Source organism: Neolamprologus multifasciatus, chromosome 18 (assembly GCF_963576455.1).
Source record: "Neolamprologus multifasciatus chromosome 18, fNeoMul1.2, whole genome shotgun sequence".
Taxonomy (NCBI): domain Eukaryota; kingdom Metazoa; phylum Chordata; class Actinopteri; order Cichliformes; family Cichlidae; genus Neolamprologus; species Neolamprologus multifasciatus.
Window position 1 is genome coordinate 10,083,198 of NC_140456.1, and position 20,915 is coordinate 10,104,112.

At 38.8% G+C, this 20,915-nt stretch overlaps 1 protein-coding gene across 1 annotated transcript in view; it reads left to right on the forward strand.

Annotated features, from left to right (window-relative positions):
- glis1a (GLIS family zinc finger 1a) overlaps window positions 1-19,625 on the forward strand; it is a 62,009-nt gene extending 42,384 nt beyond the window's left edge. Inside the window, exons 4-9 of the mRNA XM_085140517.1 lie at window positions 4,618-4,731; window positions 7,735-7,861; window positions 11,293-11,446; window positions 17,549-17,682; window positions 17,769-17,867; window positions 18,411-19,625. Coding sequence (XP_084996643.1) covers window positions 4,618-4,731; window positions 7,735-7,861; window positions 11,293-11,446; window positions 17,549-17,682; window positions 17,769-17,867; window positions 18,411-18,553 — 771 coding nt within the window. The 3' untranslated portion in view covers window positions 18,554-19,625. The remainder of the gene's footprint in view (window positions 1-4,617; window positions 4,732-7,734; window positions 7,862-11,292; window positions 11,447-17,548; window positions 17,683-17,768; window positions 17,868-18,410) is intronic.
- The last annotated feature ends 1,290 nt before the right edge of the window (window positions 19,626-20,915 follow it).

Below are 20,915 nucleotides of genomic sequence, written 5' to 3' on the forward strand. Positions count from 1 at the left end.
CTGCTGACAAGTGATGAGAATTTAGCTGTAATCCCGCGAATCAGATCTCTTATTACACGGATGAGATGGAGCTTCACGATTCGCTCCACTGTTATTACAGCAAGTTATTTTCTCCCTTTAGTGGTTTCACACTGGCTAATGGGGGCTTCGAAGTTGCGTCACAAATTAACAATCAGACACATCTGGCGCCATCCTGGAGGCCCAGTGGAAGCCTGTCTGAATGTAAATAACTGCTGAGTAGTGCAACGGCAGGCCAAGAAATGTTTTTCAAGTTTGATTAAACAGCTTGTATTGTGTTACTAATATGACACTTTGGGGAATTTTGTCCTAAAGTAAGTGCAGGCTCAAGCAGGAATTACCATTCTAAGTTAACGCTCACATAACATAAAAATGTGGTTTGTTTTGAGAATTTGGAAATGTATTAAAAGCATTGAGAGCTTTCATTTTACGATGGCAGTGAAGTGCAAAAAGGTGACGGACTGTGACAAATCCGATATGAAATGTGGTGCTGAATAATGCCAGAGTTTTGTTTTGGGTTTTTTTTGGGTTGAGCCCTGACAACAGGAAAAAAAGATTTCTAAATTGTTTTGGCACACATAATTGGAAACTGATATGCAGTTTTTGAATTTACAGTCTGTCTCAGAGCTGTCATTTGCCATAACCACTTTGCATGTCATTACCCTGAATTTATGCTAAGATTAGAAAGACAGCACTTCATTTGGTGCTGATCTGTTTAGACTAAGAGAGAACTGAGCTGGTCTCACAGGGAATATTTTTCCTGAAATAGTTTTGAAATTGCCCCCTTTTTTTTCTTTTTTTTACAGACACTGTAGAGCAGCACTTACTCTGATGCCAGATCTACGTTGGTATTGCATGTCTGTAATTTGAAATGTATTTGTTTAAGAATTACACAAAAATTGGGAATACTGGAGAAGAAAAATCGAACAGACATTAGAAAAATAACAATCCCACTGACACAATCATTATTATAGTCAAGCCTGTCCTGATATATTTCTGCTAAAAATTATTTTTACAGCAACATTTTTACTCATTTGCTTCATTCATTGTTTTGTTGCATCATTAAAAAATACAAGTGATTTTTCAATACTACTTTGTTAGATACAGTGGCGTGAAAAAGTAGTTTTTTGCATTACTGTCAAACCCAAGATCATCAAACAGTTTTTAACATTAGCCAAAGATAAAGCAGGTAAAATGCAAAAATGCTGTTTTTTTCTTTTTTATATGATAAAGGAAAAAGGTTTATCCAATCCTACCTGAACCTTTGTCAAAAAGCAGCCGACTCCTAAACCTAATAACTAGTTGTGCCAGCCTTGGCAACACAAACAGCAATCAAATTTTCAAGTTTTTGTGATAATAACATCACTGTGGAGGAATTTTGGCTTCTTTGCAGAATTGTTTTAATTCAGCCACATTGGAGGGTTTTCAAGCATGAACAGACCATTTATGGTCCTGCCAAAGCAACTCAATTTCATTTAAATCCACACTTTGACTAAGGCCAAGCTTTAAAGGCTCTTTTTTTTGCATTTCAGCCATTCAGAGGTGGACTTGCTGACGTTTTTTGGACCACTGTCCTGCTGCATAACCAATATGAGCCTGAGCTTCAGGGAATGAATTGATAGCTAAACATTCAGCTTCAGGATTTTATGGTAAAGAGCAAAATTCATGGTTTCCTCAACTATGGTTGTCTGGATCCAGACCATCACACTACCGCCACTGCTGGTATGATGTTCTTTATATGAAAAGTGTTAGTTTAACATGAGATGTAACAGGAGTCAGACCTTCCAAATAATCTACTTTTCACTCATTAGTCCAACAGTGTCGAGACACAAAAGTCTTGAGGATTATCAAGATGTTTCTTGGTTTGTCTCTTTTTTTAATTGTTGAATCACAAAAACTGACCTTAACTGAGGCAAGTGAGTTCTTTAGAATGTTCTGGGTTCTTCTGTGACCTCCTGGATGAGTCGTCAATTTGCTCTTGCAGTAATTTTGGTGGGCCAGTCATTCCTGGGAATGATCACCACTGTTCCGAGTTTTTACCATTTGTATATAATGACTCTCACTGCGGTTCGCTGGAGTCCCAAAGCCTTAGAAATGACTTCCTAACCCTTTCCAGACAGACAGATGTCCATGACAGATGAGTTTCCTCATCTGTTCTTCAGTTTCTTTAGATTGTAGCATTATTTGTTGTTATTGAGATCTTTTAGCCTACTTCCCTTTATCAGATGGGTCCTATTTTTGTTTAATTAATTCACCAATTTAAGGGGGAAATTACTTTTTCTCACAGGGCAAGTTAGGTTTGGATAGCTCTCTCCCTTAATAAATAAAATTATCATTTAAAAGCTGAATTTTGTTATGAGTTATCTTTGTAGAATATTAAAATTTAAGTGTGACAAATATGCTGAAAACTGACATATTAGAAAGAAAAAAGAAATGATATTTCTTTGCAGTGTTTCCAGATTAGATCTTCAGGCAAATGACTAATTACAGAGAAAGAAGTCATTTTGAAAAGCAGGGGTTTTCAAATGTTGTCTGGGATGCTCCACGCTAAGAAGCTGATAAAAAGTTATGCCCAAAACACCTCACTGTTGCCCACGGTGATTTGTTTTTCCTACCTCACTAAGCTCAGCTTTACTCTGCATTTCCTCCAGGACCAGAGGAGATTGGAGAAACAATATTGCCTTGTCTGGTTCTGTGACATTCAGATGGTAAGATCAGAATTTAAACATAAAAACAACATGAAAGCATAGATCCACCCTGCTACGTGTCGACAGTCTAGGCTGGTGTTGGTACAGTGGTATTTTCTTGGCAATTTCTTTATCTTTTTTTCCTTTTTTTTGGCACCCTTGGTGTAGTTTAAACACCACACTACACTACCTGAGTATTGTTGCTGACTATGTCTATCCCTTTAATACCACAGTGTACCTATGTTCTGTTGGCTTCTTCATAAAGCTCAGATCAGAGCTTTTTACAGATTCACTGTATTCAAATGCCCCCAACTGAGAACTTCTTCGATGTGTTGGAATGCCAGATCCTCATCATGGATGTGCAGCAGGTCCTAAACCCTTTTTAGTCCAGGCTGACCTGTGTGGTAGCCTCACAATGTTCAGCTTCATGCACCCCTAAAACCCTTGCCCTGGTGAAGTTAACTATTTATTTACAACATCAACAATGTGTTGTTTTAGCTCTGACTTGTGCAACACCTCCTGGTGTATGATACAACACAAAATGATCAGTTTTAGTCAGATTTTGCTACTAATGTAACAGCAGCAAGTTTATCTGATTTCATTAAACAAATCACTCTTCGTCATAGTGTCTTTCATCTAGCGCACAGCTGTGAGCCCCGCTGTAATCTCAAGCTTTTTTCGTAATCCAGCCTACAAAGATGAGTAACTGGGCAGTGTTAACTACATCACAGCTCTCGTCACATTTTCTGCTAAAATGTCCTGAAAAATACAATCATCAAACCTGACGCTCATTATTTTTTTGACTTGTAGTGCTCACATCCCAGCACATAAACCCAAAAGGCTCAAATAAACACTGTACATGTGTTTTCATGAATGTATAATTGAATCCACCTGTTAAATACTTAGCAATGAAAAAGAGATTCATGGAAATGAGCTCATTTATTCACTAAATTGTGAAATACAGTCATCTTACTCAACTTTCTACTTCGAAGTAAAATGATGAAAACCTGTCTGCATGTAAGAAATGAGCTGTTTGTACAGTAAAAAACATTTCAACACATATTCCACGATGTTACTCATTTTACTTATTTCAGGAGGACTCAGTTAACTGTAGTATCATTATACCAGAAAATACTTTGTCTTCCAGCTGCTTTAGCCTGCTATGAAATGTTTATTCCTACAGGAAATAATGTGCAGAAATAAATACTTTTATATGAATACAAAGACTGCAGGAAGCTCATACAGTTTACTTAATGAATGAAATGATTTATGGCTAAACTCTCTTCTCTCTTCCCCTCTTTTAAGCCCGCAGATGAAAGGTAAATATCCTCCCTTTTCAGCTGAGGAGCACTTTATGTAAAATGTTGTCAGATCTTCTTTCTTCCTCTGTTAGTCCAGTTGTCACAAGAAGTAGCCACATTTACGATCTTATGAACTCGTTTCATTATTTGTACACACATTTTATGTTTGACATCGTTGTATCTGAGACTATAAAATCATCATCGTTATGTGAATATTATTCACTTCTGAGGTAGAAAATTCGTAACCTTCTCAGTACATAATGTAGGATATACAAGAGATGGTGTAGTCTGTACCTTACAGTAAATCTAATAATAACTCTCAAGCTCTGGGTTTAATTTGGCGTGTTGTGCTATTTTTGTTGTGTTTTCTGTACAAAAAAAAGTTCTTTTGTTCTCCTTTGCTCAGTACTGAAATCAACATTGCTAATTTTTCGCAATCCGCTAGAAGAAGAGTTGCAGGAGAAAGTGTTCCCCAAAACACCAAAAAGTTATTTGTGCTCTTTTTAATAGCAGCACACCTGTTTTCTTTTTATAACAGGAAGTCAAACCAAGGTGCTTCTAAATGTTCAGTCAAACTTCTCTCACCTCTCCTTCTTGTGGTCCATTCACAGAAACCATACGCCTGTCAGATACCAGGATGCACCAAGCGCTACACTGACCCCAGCTCATTACGAAAGCACGTCAAAGCACATTCAGCCAAAGGCCTTCAGGAAAAGGAGGTCAAGGTAATGAACATTAAAACCTTTCTGTGTTTCTAAAACTTGACTGTGTGTCGTTCAGAAGCAAAGGGCAGAAAGAGAGGATTCAGAAAGCGTGGTTAGAAATAAAAAGTTATGGCCGAAGCATTTTTAAAAGCAACCTGGGGACGTTTTTTAACATTTGAGCTGCGTTTTTGCCCTTAATGGATGGTTTGAGTGGATAGTGGAAAAGACATTCAATAAAGGTCCGTCTAGCCAGGAGTAAAACATGCAGTGTGCACCCTAACCACTCACCTATCAGGTTGTCCAATAGTGGGGTCATATTTAAGCTTTTATTGGATGGGATCAAAAGTACATAATTTAAACCGGGATCACGTCAGTGCCTTGTATTCCTGAGCCACCTTCACAGGGCTGAAATTTACTGGAATCAATTGATTATTTCTCAACAGCTTAACAATATAAAGTTATGTAAAGTTATATTACTTGATAGATTTTTTTTCCTTCCCAATTTATTATACTTGTCTGTCTGCAATTATACACAGCACATCTGGAGTTTGTATTTATGATGGATATTTGTCTTCTCTTGTTTGGAATACATGTTAAGTTGTGTTTCTTCTCATAATAATGAAAACAATACCAACTGCTATGAAGGCTCCACTCATTATTTGATGAAGTTATTAGGAGCAGCCATGCATGTTGTTTTTATTTCAGCACAAAACTTGAAGGTTATTATGACAAATGACAAAGAGGCTCTACAAACTAAAAGCAATGTCGGCAACTGTCCCACATTTGGTAAAAAACAAGCATATCAGCACAACAACATAGCCGCTATCAACCACATTGATGAAGCGGTGATCATTTGGGTTTCTTTTGCAGCCACAGGACCCGGGTACCTTGCAGCCACTGAGTCAAACATGAACACCTTTGTATACCGATATTTAGATTCAATATAAGGCCATCTGTCCTACATTTATATCTTGCTTAAACTGGGTCATGCAACAGGACAATGAGCCCCAAAACAGCAAAAACTCTACAACAGAATGGTTAAAAAGGTGTTGCAATGGACCTCAGGCTGATTGAAATTTTGTGGTGGGACCTTAAGAGAGCTGTACATAAACAAATTCCTGCAAACCTCAATGGATTGTAGCAACGCTGAAAAGACGAGTGGGCCAAATTTCCTCTACATATCAATAAAGTCATACAGAAAACAATTATTTCAGGTTATTGCTGCTAAATCGTATGCTGCTAGATCATAGGGTGAACTTTGATTTTGAAACCTTATTGTTCACATGACTGCATGTTTGTATTTAACCTCGTTTTAACCTGGTGACAAGACCCTTGAGGTTTAAAATGTCTTTCGCAACAGAGTCCTGGCCAACATAGACAGCTGCTTAATCAGCAGTGGTTACGGAACAATACTCAGTATTATAAGCATACACATTTACATAAAATAAAGAATGAAAGACATATTAATCAAAAGCAAAACTGAAGCCTTTATGGTCAAGCCTAACATCTGGAGGCAGATGTCCTGCCTGCAGGTGCCAAATCATTTAAATGACCTTGAATTCATTTAAAATTGATCCAATTTGGCAGAAACGGGTGATCGTAAAAGCATGCAATTTTTTTATTTGTGACACACAAATAAAAGCTTTGCTTTCCTAAAAATATCAGTGAGTGTGCCATTCCCCAAATCTGGCATTTCAGTTAAAAATAGACAGCTTTTTTCAATAATTATTAAAACATAAAAATTGCCCCCCCCAAAAAAGGTTATGTTTTTAATTCCATAAAGACACACACAGTCATTCATGAGACCCTGAAGAGAAAATCTGTAGCTAAAAATGAACAAGCTCAGGAAGAGAAAGTAAAACAGGGTTTTTTCTGGTGCTACATCTTGATTTTATTTCCTGATTGTTACCTCATGTTTAAAAGCAAATGAGATGCATGTTTGTTCCCGTTTAACCTTAAGGTTCCAAACAATATTGTTCTTCCAGAATTTTTTTCTTAAATATAGATAGTAGAGAACTGCTTCTTTATATAACTTTCAAAGAGAAAGGGGGCTTCTCAGGGGTTGCAGGTCTTATTTCTGGAGAACTACAGCAGCAGCAGGAGAGAGTGGGTATGTTTATGATTCAGTAGGATGAAATACAACAAAACAAAGTATTACACACACTCCCTGGAAGTCCGAATAGGGAGCCTATTGTTCTGCTTTATCTGGGCCTTGTTTGTTTTCTATGGCCTGTGAGTGACACTGGGGCTTTGTGTGTGTGTTCGCATGCCTTGTTTGGTTTAAACAGAACCACGTGTGTTTGTAAGTTGTGACACAGTCGACACGCCCTGAGCTGCAGTAAACCCTGTGGGGCTAATTGGAACTTTGAAATATTAAAGATGAGCTTCTTAAGCTCCTCACGGGCATACATTTATTTGAGCTGATGTGTCACAGCGATTGAAGTTTCTGGCTTCGTGAACGCTACTTTGGGTGAGCATTTCTTGCTGATTATTCACGCCGCTTTTGTGGTTCCTGGGTGTCTGCCGCGAGCTTCTTCTGAATCCCGAAGCTGTCAATAAATTGTTTTGGAAAGTTCCAGGGGGATGTTCTGTTTAGCGCTGGATAATAAAGCCAATTGTTTAGCCTTAACTTTGTTAGAACGTTTTTGGAATATGATTGCCTAATAAGATTTCTGGATTTTGTACCTCAAGAAGCTGGATCGCAAGATGAAACAAGAACCAGGCATCTGGTGCAAACTCATTTCTTTGATAAATGAACAGTAGAAAACCTCCTGCAGCTCGCTCACTGTGTTTTCAGTTGCTTTACTGAATGAAATCAAAAGAGAAGTCATGTAGTTTAAACTTGCATGGGAGCTGCGTTGCCCAACAGCATATAGTTGGAAGACAACTAAGCTGCAGCTTTAACGTAATTATTCTCATCCCTGCATGCTGGCAAACAGCCACACTTGGTCACCAGCATGATAACACAGTGCTGTTATATGAAATGTATCTATATGGCTGTAATGCGTTTAGTCTTGTTGTCAGGTTCAGGTGCACACGATGCTGGAATCTGACATCTTAAGTGACTGCCTGGCACGCCAGCATCTCCACAGCTCTGCCTCGTCGCACCAAGAAAACAGCTCACCTTTACCGGCTTTAGATGACTTCACAGGTATGTGCAGATGAAACGGTAGCAGAAGTCTGTGCTTAGCCTCCAGTGCCTCTCTGGAAATGAGCAAAACCTAAAAGAAAAGAGTAATTGCCCAAAACACCTGGGCTGTTAAGCTGTCTCTTTCATTTTCTCCCATGGCCTCATTTGCTCCTTTTCCTTTCCCTCCTCTCTCATTCCTTCGATGATAGCTCATCATGCCAGTGTTTACCTTGTCCAATTACTGGGCACCATGACTGTGGGCAAGTTGGCCGTCACCCCACTTGTCCTTCAGCTTCTCCAAACGGGTTTTCCAGCCAAGCTCTTTTTCTTTCCATTTCAATGGCTGAACCAGAATCAAGAAGCTGTCAGGTACACTGAGGCTCAGTTGGCCAAAGACAGTGGAGAGCGTCCAGGAAAGCTGTCCATGTCTATTACTTCAGACTACTCGCCGTTTTACTCAGAAGACTTTGAGGGAAAAGCCTCAAGCGGCACGCTATGAGCTATGTTTAGTCAGGGTGAAACAAGCATGTCAGTGTTTAATTTTGAAAAAATCCCAGGAGGACTTTTTCTTATCTCAAATGGCTAAATGTTATAGCCTGAAAACTGCTTTCTGTTGTGGTATACTAGGTGGATTTATGGTGACACACACTATCATTGTCAGCTTGGCTTAAAACCTAGTGCTGACAGCTTACTGATTGCATGCAGGTACAAGTTACAGATTTAAATGAACAGCATGAAACTATATTTTTGATATTGAGCATTCAGCCCCTGTAGGCTTGAAATGTGGCTCTGAAAGGTTTACAGAAAAATGAATTACGCTGACCATGGAAACTCCTCAAAGTCTGCTTGCAACATAGTCTAATCCCCATCTGTCCATATGTGCACACTGTGTCTAATGTACTTGTATTTACACCAGAAATTGTTTTTCTATAGCACATTGAGTTGTTCATCAGTGGGGGGAAATGTCACTACTGCATGATAATTTGAAAGAGTGCTTTGCTGAGTTTCATTTAACTATAAATTGAGTATTTTAATATTTTTGACAGTTTTGTTTGCCTACAAGGAGCCAGACTTTCTTGCCATTTTTTAAAGTGGTCTTGAGCAATAATCCTCTAGGCTTTCTAAAGGTCTTTCAAAGTGTTTCTTTGGACATTGGCTTATTTTTTTTTTTACTCATTTTTAGTCCAATCCTTGTAAAGGGGGCCTAATTGAATCAGTGTTGTGTCTACACAGACAACTTTGCAAAGAACCCATTTTAAATTATATCTGCAGGCATCTTGGTACCAACAATCTGTTGCAAAATTACATAATTTCTTCCCAAACTTAACAAACACACCCACCAAATGTTAGGAAATACCTAACACAGGACTTGAGAGGAAAATCTAACCCCTCAGGTGATCCATCTACTGTTCACTGAAGCCTCATCAGAAATGTGAAGAGAGGCTGAGGTATGCCAAATTACTCAGTAACTGGACTGAAGATCACTGGCAACAGCTGTTATTGGGAAATGAATACGAATTAGAGTTTTATTAGCATTTTAGTATTTATGGAGGAGGTCAGTAGAGCGGTACAAACGTCCCTACAGCCATCTGTAAAACATGGAGGAGGCTCTGTCATGGTCTGGGGCTGCTTCTCAGCCAGCAGTGTTGGGGCGCTTGTCAAAATTGAATGATTGCAGAAGAGTACAGTCAGATTTTAATCCACCATGTTAAACCATCTGCAAAGCATCTGACTGATATTAGTTCAATTTTTCACCATGAAAATTATTGCGGACAGTAGAAGCATACCTGGATAGAAGAGCCAACAGTGGAGCACTATCAGTCATGGACTGACTTCCTCAGCATTGTTGCCCAAACCTCAGCATTGTTGAAGCAGTGTTGCATTATCTTTACAGAGAAAGGAACAAGAGGCAGCCAACATCCAAAGATCTTTGAATGTCCTTCCAGAAGCCTGGAGAGCCGTTTCTGAAGACAGCTTGAGAGAATTCAGGCTGTGCTGAAAAATAAAGTACAACACTGAGTAGAGTCAGACCTTCATTTCTTTATATTTTATTGGTGTTTGTACAATTCTAACAATGTTATAATACAATTCAATACAGCTTGAACCCAGTGAAAATCATTATTACAGGTAGTGATGTGATAGTGATGTAGTAGGAAGATTTAACTTCACAGATGCTCAGCAACTTTTATTTATCTATCAATCAATCAATCCATTTATTTATGAGGTCATTTAAAAACAACACAGGTTGACCAAAGTGCTGTACACAGTAAAAAAAAAAAAGTAAAAAAGTAGAACAAACACACACAAAGAACAAAGTAAAAAACTCAGTCACAATTAAAAGCTGGAGAGTAAATTTGTGTTTTCAGATGGGTTTTAAAAATGTCAAGTGTTGGAAAGATCCTAATTTCAAGAGGCAGACTGTTCCAAAGTTTGGGCGCAGCTGTCGCAAAGGCCCGGTCTCCTCAGTTTTTCAGCCTGCTTCTCAGCTGACCTGAGAGTTCTATTTGGAGCATTTTTAGTTAACTAATCAGAGAGGTATGACGGAGCTAATCCATTTAGAGATTTAAAAACAAGCAATAAAATCTTAAAATCAATTCTACAACGTCCTGGAAGCCAGTGTAAACAAGCCAAGACTGGGAAAATATGGTCATGTTTACGAATGCCTGTCAAGAGTATGAAAATATATGAAAATATCCAGAGTACAACCAGTTAGCAACTAGTTGAGTTAAGCCTCGACTGACAGGAAAGGTGTTGCAGGCTGACACAGATTGATTGCAACATCCTGGTAATCTTTCTGCATTTCTAAATGAAATGCCAGTTATCTTAAAACATTCACCAGTCTGTCTAAAACTAATCAAAGTCCTTCTGTCTGACTGTGATTGTTTGGAGACGGGTTTCCTCCTTGTGCAATTGCTGTGCAATTGAAAGTATTTACCCAGTGTATGAGGAGATTGCACACTCAGCCTCCGGGCAACCAGTTAGTTGCCACAATTACTTGCGGTCGATCTCTGACAGCAAAAAAGTTCAGCTTTTTTTTTTTCTTCTTTCTGTAGATGCAAGGAGGCAATAAAAATAGGGATATTTATTCGAATGTGACTGAGCCATTAACTCCTGTTTTTAATACAAAACACTAGATTTAAGTTTTTGTCTTTTGTCTCTTTTGTGTGAGATTTTTTTGGACAGCATGTGAGAATGAAAAGCATTGCAACACTTCCTAAACTTTTGGTGTTTGGAAAACTTGGCTACATGTAATTTGGCGTAGAAGTGAAATACGTTGCAGTTGAAGTTTCTAATGATTCTAATGTTAACTCCTACTCTATTGTAACTGTTATATACATTATCCAACCTTTGCTGCAGAGACCTCAGACTAGATGTGGGACGGGATGTGGAAGTGGATGCTCAAAATGTTTGGTGGAGCAGATTTACTGAGGTTATCTGTGGCTCTCTTTCAGGTGTGTACTCAAACAGCAGCAGCACCGCCCACAGTCGGGGGAATTCAGAGTTTCTGCCCCCATCAGCAGACTCGAGGTATCCAGGCCTGGAGGGAAACTTTGATGCTAATAGCCCAATATCTTCATTAACAAGCCCGGGGAGCATGAGAGAGGGGTGAGTGTAAGATCAGAGCTAGTTCAAGTTAAATGCGGTGCATCCCCTGAGCATTTATTTATTTATTCATACAATGAAACTGGACTGGAAGCAGTCCACTTAGTTTTTATAGCAGAGTAATAGATGTTTAGTGACTTGCTTATGGGCAGCAGTGGCAGTAGTTAAATCTGATGGAAGTTTATCTTCCCCAAGGTTGCATCTTGTTGCACCATTGTGAATATTTTCTTTCATATAATAAAAAGCAAAGAAACATCTATCATTTTTAATTTCTACTCTGTCATGTATTTCAACATTGGGCTGCTTTTATTTCTTGGGCAGGAGATTACTTTACTGACATTTAACAATAAAACGAGAGGCAAGCGTAAAATGGTCAGTTCATCCAAATCACAAAAATAAAGAAAAGACATATTTTCCTACTTACCCCTCGTGGTGTCTGGCAAGGTTTTCAGTTATCTGCTGCTGGGATTTCTGCTGCCAACTCACTACAGTGGAGCTGAATAAGATTTCATGTGGCAGTTTTTATTCAGAGTTATTTTCTACTATAGATAAAAATAGTGAAAACTAACAGACCTCAATTTTATGCTCCTTTCTGTATCCTTTTCAAGGATTCGCCCCCAAAACCTATGCTTTTATATGTCCTAAACGTATTGTTTAAACATATCTGGCATGTATTAAAGTGTTTCTAAGCTGCTTAACACTTCTGAGCAGTCCGGCTCTGTTCCACATCAAACACTGAAGCTTCAAAGTGATACTAAAGATTTCACAGTCGTTTTGTTTTGCTTTCCCTCATCTCTGATTTCTAGAAAAAGCCAGAGAGATCCGAGCTTGTGCATTCTTGAATAAACCAGAGACATTATCACCAGAGATGGAGTTATGGCTTTGTGGTCGCACTGATTGGGTAGTTTGAGACCACAGAACTTATATGCACTGTAAGCTGAGACAAATTTTCTCCAGGCAAGTATAAAAGTAGAAGTGAGACTAAAAAGATACAGCTGAAAGCCTCCAGGGCTGCAGTTTCTGGACAATAGGGCCTAAAATTATTGGTCATTGAAGGTTTGCCCATAAAGTAACTTTTATTGGCACGATAGTAAAAACAAAAACAGTCTGTCTAATAAAATAGCATCAATAAAGGCCAGAATAACATTTTTGTGGTTTAATAAATGATATAAAATATTACCATATAATGCACATTGTTTCATATGAAATTCTTCCAGTATTTCCAAGGGTTGTTTTCAAGTGGCCTTTCGGTGTTTGGCTTAAATGTTAAGATTGGTTGTTTTCTCTGAGCACTGATTTCCACAGGTTTAAGTTTTAGGTTTCATCATTGACCCTTAGGGTTGAAATGAAAGTAGCAAAATGTCTACTATGTATAGTTGTGACTTTTCCAGAAAGGCAGGCAGAGGAGATGTTGCCCAATTCATCAGCGAGAAAAGTGGACTAGATAAAAACATATCCTTCCATGATTTTGTGCCACTTGTCTTTTATTCTTTTATTTATGCCGACAGCCTCGTGTGTCTTACTTTACTTAGACCGTTTACTTAGACCACTTAGAAGTGAAATTAATTAGAACTCCTTCACTGGTAATACCTGAGTGTGATACAATACAGCTGATTTAAATGGCTAAATTACCTCCTTAGAGTGTCTTGAAGTTTTCCAGAGGCCTGGTAATGAACTAATCATTTGATTCAGGTTTGTTGACCCAGAGTAATATATCTAAAACCTGCAGGACACCGGCCCTTGAGGCCTGGAGTTCTCCACCCCTGGTTTATGGGATACATCTTAACATTTAAGCCAACCTCCCTTCTATCCTTTAGTGATATTGTGCAAACTCTGCAAAAGTAGTCTGCATGTTTAAGTGATGGCAAATCCACTGATTAGAATTGAAGCTGAAGAAGGTTTTTTATTTTTTTATTTTTTGGTCAATGTCATCTTTTTTGAAAGGATTTCAGATTTGACCCTGACTGCAGCACATTGCTAAAGCAAAGTGCATTATATTGATTAGACACATATCTGAGATTGTTTATGGAAATGCTTAGGGATTTTTATAATGTAAGAAATATGTATCAATGGAAATTTGTCTCAATGCAGAAGCTTTTTTTTTTATTGTAAGATCTTTATTTTTTTTTCTTATGATGACAAATGAATAAAGTCCACTTCTGTTTTTCAGATATTCTTACACGTTACGATTAGTTGTTCCTCTTTGAAAACTACTCAAGAAGTTATTGTATTGGTAGTGATAAAACTACATCATAAATGTATGTGTGCCAGCCACAGGCCTTGGGTTGAGGAGACTGTATTCTGTCGGTCAACCAATATATATATACAAGAAAACACAGAATTTCTAAGTACTATTTGATCTGGATTTCGTCACATATTTCACTTCTAAAACCAGTTTAAAGTTTACAAAACAAATACAGATTTGGATGCTTTTGTGCATTTTTAGGAACTTTGCTCACCTCTCTCAGAATCTCTCCGCCTTCCTAAAATGTGCAGCTACAGTAGAGCTTCCATGAAGCTATGCACAATCCGTCCATTGACGTCTCTTTATAGCAGCGGAGGATGTCATTGAATCCCACTGGTGCCCACAGTATATGACGACCTGCCAAAGCTAATACCAGACAAGCACTTGATTTTCCACAAAATGACTTAGACGAGAGACGTTAAACACGTGAAAGTAAATTATCTTTTCTTCATGGTGCAGGCAGCATCATGCTCTGACCTCATAGGGAGGCCAATGTTTACTCTGGATGTAATGAGCCATTTTGACGTCTTTTAATACTTTACAGAGGCCCGCAGTGAGGCTTGTCCATCAGTTTAGTATTTGTGATGCACAGTGTTTGTATATATTGTGCGGTTGGAAGAGAGAGGTAGCGTGGTGCTGGATTTGCATTTTTTTGCAGCAGCGTGTCCATCAGATACAGGCACACTAACCAGGATAGTGCTCACACAGAAACACTATTATACAGTTTGAAGGAAGGCGATGTAATGAAGTTTATTTTGCAGAAACTCCAAGTGACATTGGACCTAAATAGCTGCTTTAAGTGAAATCCTTCACTTTTTTTACTTGCTGTAGCTCTAAAATGAAATGCTTGTGCTGTAGTTTCCCTAAGCACTTAGTGGTAGCACTTAGATCCCATTAAATCTCCATTTGTATTGAACAGATTTAACGTAATCCCCTGTGATCCATTAAATCCATATCACCGAAATACTTTCAAAATTCAAATTTGAAACATCAGGTTTGTGATCATAAGCTGGCACCAGTTAAATAGATAGATAGATGAAACTTTATTAATCCCTCGGTTGGGTTCCTCCGGGAAATTCAGTTCCTCCGGGAAATTCAGTACATGCAGTAAATGCAGCACAATGCGCAGAAGATCTTAAATTCTGCAAGCTGGATTCCTTTCATTCTGCATAAGCAGTAAGGATGGCAGCTGGCTGTAGTTAGTAAGAAAAACGTGAGTCCTGCAGAGGGTCAGTTGGTAAAATATGGTCAGACAAGAAGTTTCCTGAGGTTTACTGACAGCCGCGCCCTCAGCCCTGTGCCCTCGGTAAGCTCGTGCATGTGAGCAGTTGGGCACACCGGCCACAAAGTGACAGATCGACCCAGCACAGCTCAGACATCTCAACTATGTTGTTGCAACATTACAAGAATGTAAGCCGTGGCGCAGACGGCGTTGTTTATAGTTAAGGTCAGCGCTGATGGTTCAGGGGCCAGCGAGGGGAAATTCAAAGATGTGTTGAATTCTTTTGCCTTGCAGTCATTGCAGCACATTCATTTCAACAGCCACGCTATATCAAAGGCCACGTTGTTTACATAATACTATACAAAGCCTGGATTTTATTACCTCGGGAAGCTACAGCCATCTGTAAGTTATATCAGTTTGGGTTTCAAAAAGTCCTTCTGATTAATTTTGGCTTTTATTGTATTTCTCCGATGAAAGCAGAGACTGTTAACTTAAATGTAATAGCATCTGACATGGGAAATGGGTAATAAAGAGACTTGGGGATGATAAATGATAGATATGTAAAGAAATCTCCAAACATTTCCTCTTTTTATAGCTGATCAGATGCGAAAATATACGATGTTCAGGCCAGCAGCCATCGGTATCTCTGACAGGGCCTGGCTTGTTTATGAAGCCCACTAAAAGTCTTCCAGCAGAAACCAGTTTGGCTCTCTGGGGACCAATATGCTGCAGTACATCATCCAGGAAAGCCTTCAGGCCACATGAAATGCTGAGAGTGGGCTCTTTGAAGGTGGAAGGGGGGCACTTGAATACCGTACGGGGTTTTTTTTTCAGCTGCATATCTCCTTAGAGAGAAATTCAGCTGCCTTTCTTTCTTCTCGTCGACTTGGCTCCACTGACTCATTCGTTTCCATGTTGAGTCAGAGTGTTTGTGCACAGTCAGCACATTCTTGCAGCAAAGAGATGGATACAGCTCTCTGCAGCACATTACCCTCCTGAGGTGGAAACGCTTTCTTATACAAACTGCGCTGTTTGCAGAAGAGAAGTGTTTACATGTTTCTGATGTATACAGCGGTCAGCTGATGTTTATCTGATTTAATTACCTGAAAACCTCATGCCCTGGGTTCATTGTATCCGAGTCAGTGCTGTTCTTGCATTGATTGAAACCTTCCCTACGAAATAATTTTCACAATTTAGTTTAATACAACTAAGATTGAAGTTCCATCAATCAGAGAGTTACAACATCATTATCGTTTTACCATAATATTTATTGGCTTGGAAAACTTGTGTTGAATTTTATGGTGCTTAAGAAAGGCTGATATACATCTCAGTGTGACAGAAACTTTCAGCAGTTCAGCAGAAGTGAAGGTCAGGCCAAAAACAGCATTAGTGTAGAAACAGGCCGGGCTGAGTCAGTCACATACAGGATCAATTCTCTGGAAACTTAATTTCCACTTTAAAAAAAAAGAATAATAATTTTTGAGTTAAACCATCAAACCTGTCACGTTCAACTTGTACTTAGATTTGGTCTTTAAATGACTTCAGTAGGACCTGTTGACACGTAGCACTCCATCACTATGATGAATGTGGTCAGTGTTTATTCATTTTAACACTGAAACACACGCAGTAATCAGTACTGGAGTTTAAAGTTAACCGTGTTTGTGGAGAATAGTTTGATGTTACTAACTTTAGAAATCTTAAGTCATCTCTTATTTCTTTATAGTTTACTTCCAAGGAGCTGGACTTTCTTGTAATTTTTTTTAAAGTGCTCTTGAGCAACAGTTCTGCAGTTTCTGGAGGTCTTTAAAACTTTTTCTTTGGACCTGGGCTGCTTTTTCACTAATTTTCAAAGAACTATTAACTGAAAACTTATCTCAATGTGGTGTGGAGTGTGTCCTTAACCTCCTAAGACCCGAACTCTTTCATGGCATATCTTTTTAATTTTTCTTTGCTATTTGGAACCTGATGAATGTAAAAACAAAGAATTACCAGAATTTTTTTTAACCTGATTTTTGTTTCTTTGAAAAATTAGATCCACTTATGAGGACATTTGTCTTAAATTTCAGTAGAACGGTGGCAGTATAATGTCCTCGTAAGTGGATACTAGGCCTTTGAAGAGTAAAATTTAGTATTGTGGTCTAGACAACCCAAAATGTGATGTCCACATATGTGGACGCCAGGTCCTAAGAGGTTAAGCAAACTGGTCCAGTTTTGCCTAAAAATCAAAAGAAAAAGTGATGGGCCTAAAAATGATCTACGGCAGTTGATCATTTTTAGCAGTTTCTGAAAGTCATGTCCTTAAGAAATATTTTAAAAATCTACCAAAGACCTGACGCAGGACCTGAGAAAGGCATCTGGCCCATCAGTTGATCCATCTACTGTTATCTGTCTACTTAAGAATAATCAGGAATGATTTCACTGGTTGGATGTCTGTAAAGAAGCCATTTATAAGGAAGGTAAGCAAGCAGAAAAGGTGGTCATATGTGGCAGCAGGGCTTAATGCAAAATCGGCCTGGTGGTTGGTTGTTGGGGTTTTCTCCACATTACTGTAGAGTCTTTACCTTACAGTATAAAGCGCTTTGAGGCAACTGTTTTTGTGATTTGACGCTAGATAAATGTTTATGTTGTGCGTTTCCAGGAACAGACCAGCTTCCTTGTTTGTGTCCGCTGACGTGATCCCAGGGAGTCCCTGCTCAGACAGAGTGGACGTCCGGCTGCAGGGCTTCCAGAAAACCTACAACCACCAACAGCAAGTGTTCTCGCAGCAACACGGTACAGACAACATCAAGTCAAGTTATGTGAGCGAGGCGTGTGTTCAATGCCATGCTTCATCTTCGTCTACTCTGTGGTTCTCCTAGGCTGCCTGTATGGAGAGGGAAAGATGGCTCAAGCACCCAGCGATGGAGGTTTTGAGCCTGCAAGTTACTTCACCAACCAGCCCGCCTCCCACTCTACAGGTGAGACGTCAACTACACAAATGTAGCTTGTTGCTAACCATATCTGTGGTAACTTGTAGTTTTCTTTCAGAGCTGAAATAAGCTTTCTAATGTGATTTTAAAAATATCTATATAGCTGATAATTATCTGACTAAAGAGTAAAACTAAGACCGAGGCTAATAGCTTTTTATTCACTTGTTGTCCATTTGGTCAAATGAAGGTTTTTAAAGCCTTTTTACTAAAAGCAGCTACTGAAAGTGACACTGAAAGAACAGTGGGAGCAAACTGAGACTAAAAAGTTAAGGGGCAGACAGATAAACAGTGAGCTGTAGTAGGTTTTAATATTGCCTCATGGTTTCCATGCTGTTATTTGATGCCATTTATTGTAAAACATTGATTATAGTTGTTCAAACAATTATGATGGCAACTATCTGTTTGCATTTTTTTTTTTCAAAACTTCCAACTAAACTCTTTCCCATATGTAATAATAAAACCTTTCACATTTAAATAACTCATTTGCTGTTGAACATTATTATTGTTGTTGTTGTTTTTCCCTTCTGTCAGGGTTTGACTTGCTGCAGGACCTGCAGGGTCAGGCGGGGGGCGGTTACTCCTTGCCTCCCTACCCAGACGACAGCTTCCTCTTCCAGGCAGGTGGTGTCGACCGCTGCCTCAGTCAGATTTACTCCGTCTATCTGGACTCGTGATGGACACCCAGAAAGATTCTATGCAGCATGAATGCGACAGCTGACAATCACTCACTTGTGTATATATATCTAAGGATCATTTTATCAGCATTGTTTCTTTTTTGGCAAGAGGGAACAAAAATGGTACAAAAATAACTAGAGGCAGAAAAACTCTTGTTAAGCTGTGGATCTGTGGACAAACAAACAAATGGCCAAAAGGGAAAATCACAGAGAGACAGTACTGTGCAAGAGTCTTGACCCACCCAACATTTCTTTATATTTCGCTAGCAAAATGGGAAATAGGCAATGCCATTTGTTGAAATGTTCAAAGATGTAAGGCAGAAACAGTGTTTGCAGATTTCTAAAAAGCTTGAAAGTCAATATCTGGTATGACGCTTTCATTTAATTTCTTTAAGTAGTCTTTAGGAAATGTCCTCCAGACTTCTTGAAGAACATTTAAAGGTTTTCTTTGGATGTTTGCTGCATTGAGCTCTGTTCTCTGTCAACATGATCCCACAGTGTTTCAGTAATGTTGAAACAGGGAGCCCAGTCCATGACCGATACTGTTCCGTTGTGTGTTTTTCTATTCAGGTATGCTTCTACTGCATCTTCAGTGTGTTTGGGAGCATTGCCACTAAGATGATTTTCAGATGGTATTGAATGGTGGACCAAAATCTGACAGTATCAGATGTGACAGGATCCCCAAGGGCATGTCTGTCAGATGATAATACTATTACTAGAATAGCATTATAACCCTGCCACTTCTTCGTTTGTCCCTTGCTTGTTCAGTTCCCTAAAATTCTTTAAAGATGCTGCTCAGAGGTCAGTGTAAATTGGCTTAGTAAACAAAAACATTCCTGTGAAAATGCTCAGGTACAAGCATTTTGTACCTGTACATTTTGTACACTGTAACTAGTGTCCAAAGAAAAATGTTGAAAGACTTTCAGAAAGCCTGGAGGGCTATTGCTCAAGAGCACTTTAAAGATTACAAGAGTGTTTGGCTGCTTGGAAGTAAAGTATAATGAAATTAGGAGTTGGTCAAGATTTCTGCACAGTATTCTCAGTAGCAAAGTAGCAATGACTTTTTTTTTTTCTAAACTCAAAAATGACCACAACATTTGTGTTTTCTGGATAGAAGGAGCTTCATGCTTCATTTTCTTTGTCTTTGTCTCCAATGTTGATCTTAGCTAGTGAGGTCATTCAGCCTCTGCAGCGGCTTGGTTTGTAGGAGATAATCAAAGAAGTAATCCATAATGCAATGCTTCCCAACCTCGTGTGGGTACACGAAGTAGAATGTAGAAGATGATTACAAAGACATCAGTAAAACGAAACATCCACATTCACAAAATTTTCTAATTTCATATTTTCTTGTTGTTTGTGTGTAAATATATTTTTTTAATGTTTGCAGTCCTCACAGTGATTTAGATAAAACAGTGGAGGTTCGAGAATAACTCAAAGACATAAAGTTGTAAATAAAACGCTCAGATTCAGCTTTTTAATTCAACACATTCAGCAGTTTAAACATTTCAAAGCTTAGTCCAGCGTTTGGGAGAGATTCTTGCTGTGTGTTTGTCTGGGTTACATAAGAAGACCGATATCTCTTTCTTGTTGTTGTATTAACTATGAAGCTACAGCTACCAGCTGGTTAGCCGAGTGCTGGACAAAGACTGGAAACAGCTAGCATGGGTCTAACAAAAGCAATAAAATGGACCTAAAAAACATCTACAGAAGATGCTTTCAGCTGCTCCCTTCTTTCCAAGGGGAGGCGTAGCAAATGATTCCTTCCATTTCCTCCTGATAATCAATCTATTCATTTATGTTTCCAATGATATCTCATGTGTTTGTGTGGCCTCTGATCCAAAGAGACAGGAAATCACAACAAAGTTAAACTGAGAGATACTTTTTTCCTGTAGTTCTCAGGAGGATATACACTCGGCTTTGCTGATGCAGTGTCCCTCCCACATTCATCCAGGCTTGGTTCTGGCACTGAGGGAGTACACTGGCTTGAGTCACTAGAAGCTGGGTTTGTGTCTCCTCCCAGTCTTAATTTTTTTTTTTGTATGTATGTAAAACAAATGAGTCAACCACAAAAATGCTCAGTTGAATGTCCGAATAGAAATCTATAAACTGGGAGTCTTAACATTTAGATGTGCTGTGAAGGGAAACACAGAGGTTTATGGTTGCATGCCATCACGTTGACAGAATGAAATCTTTCAATTTTCCAGATTTTTTTTGATATGAAATCTTTAACACACAAAATGCTACTTTCAGCTACTCCCTTACTGATCACGTTAACAGGAAGCATGTAAACAAACATTGTGCTTGAATCATCACAAATTAATACAAATGTAGGAAAGCCTTTGGACTACACAATATCACTGTT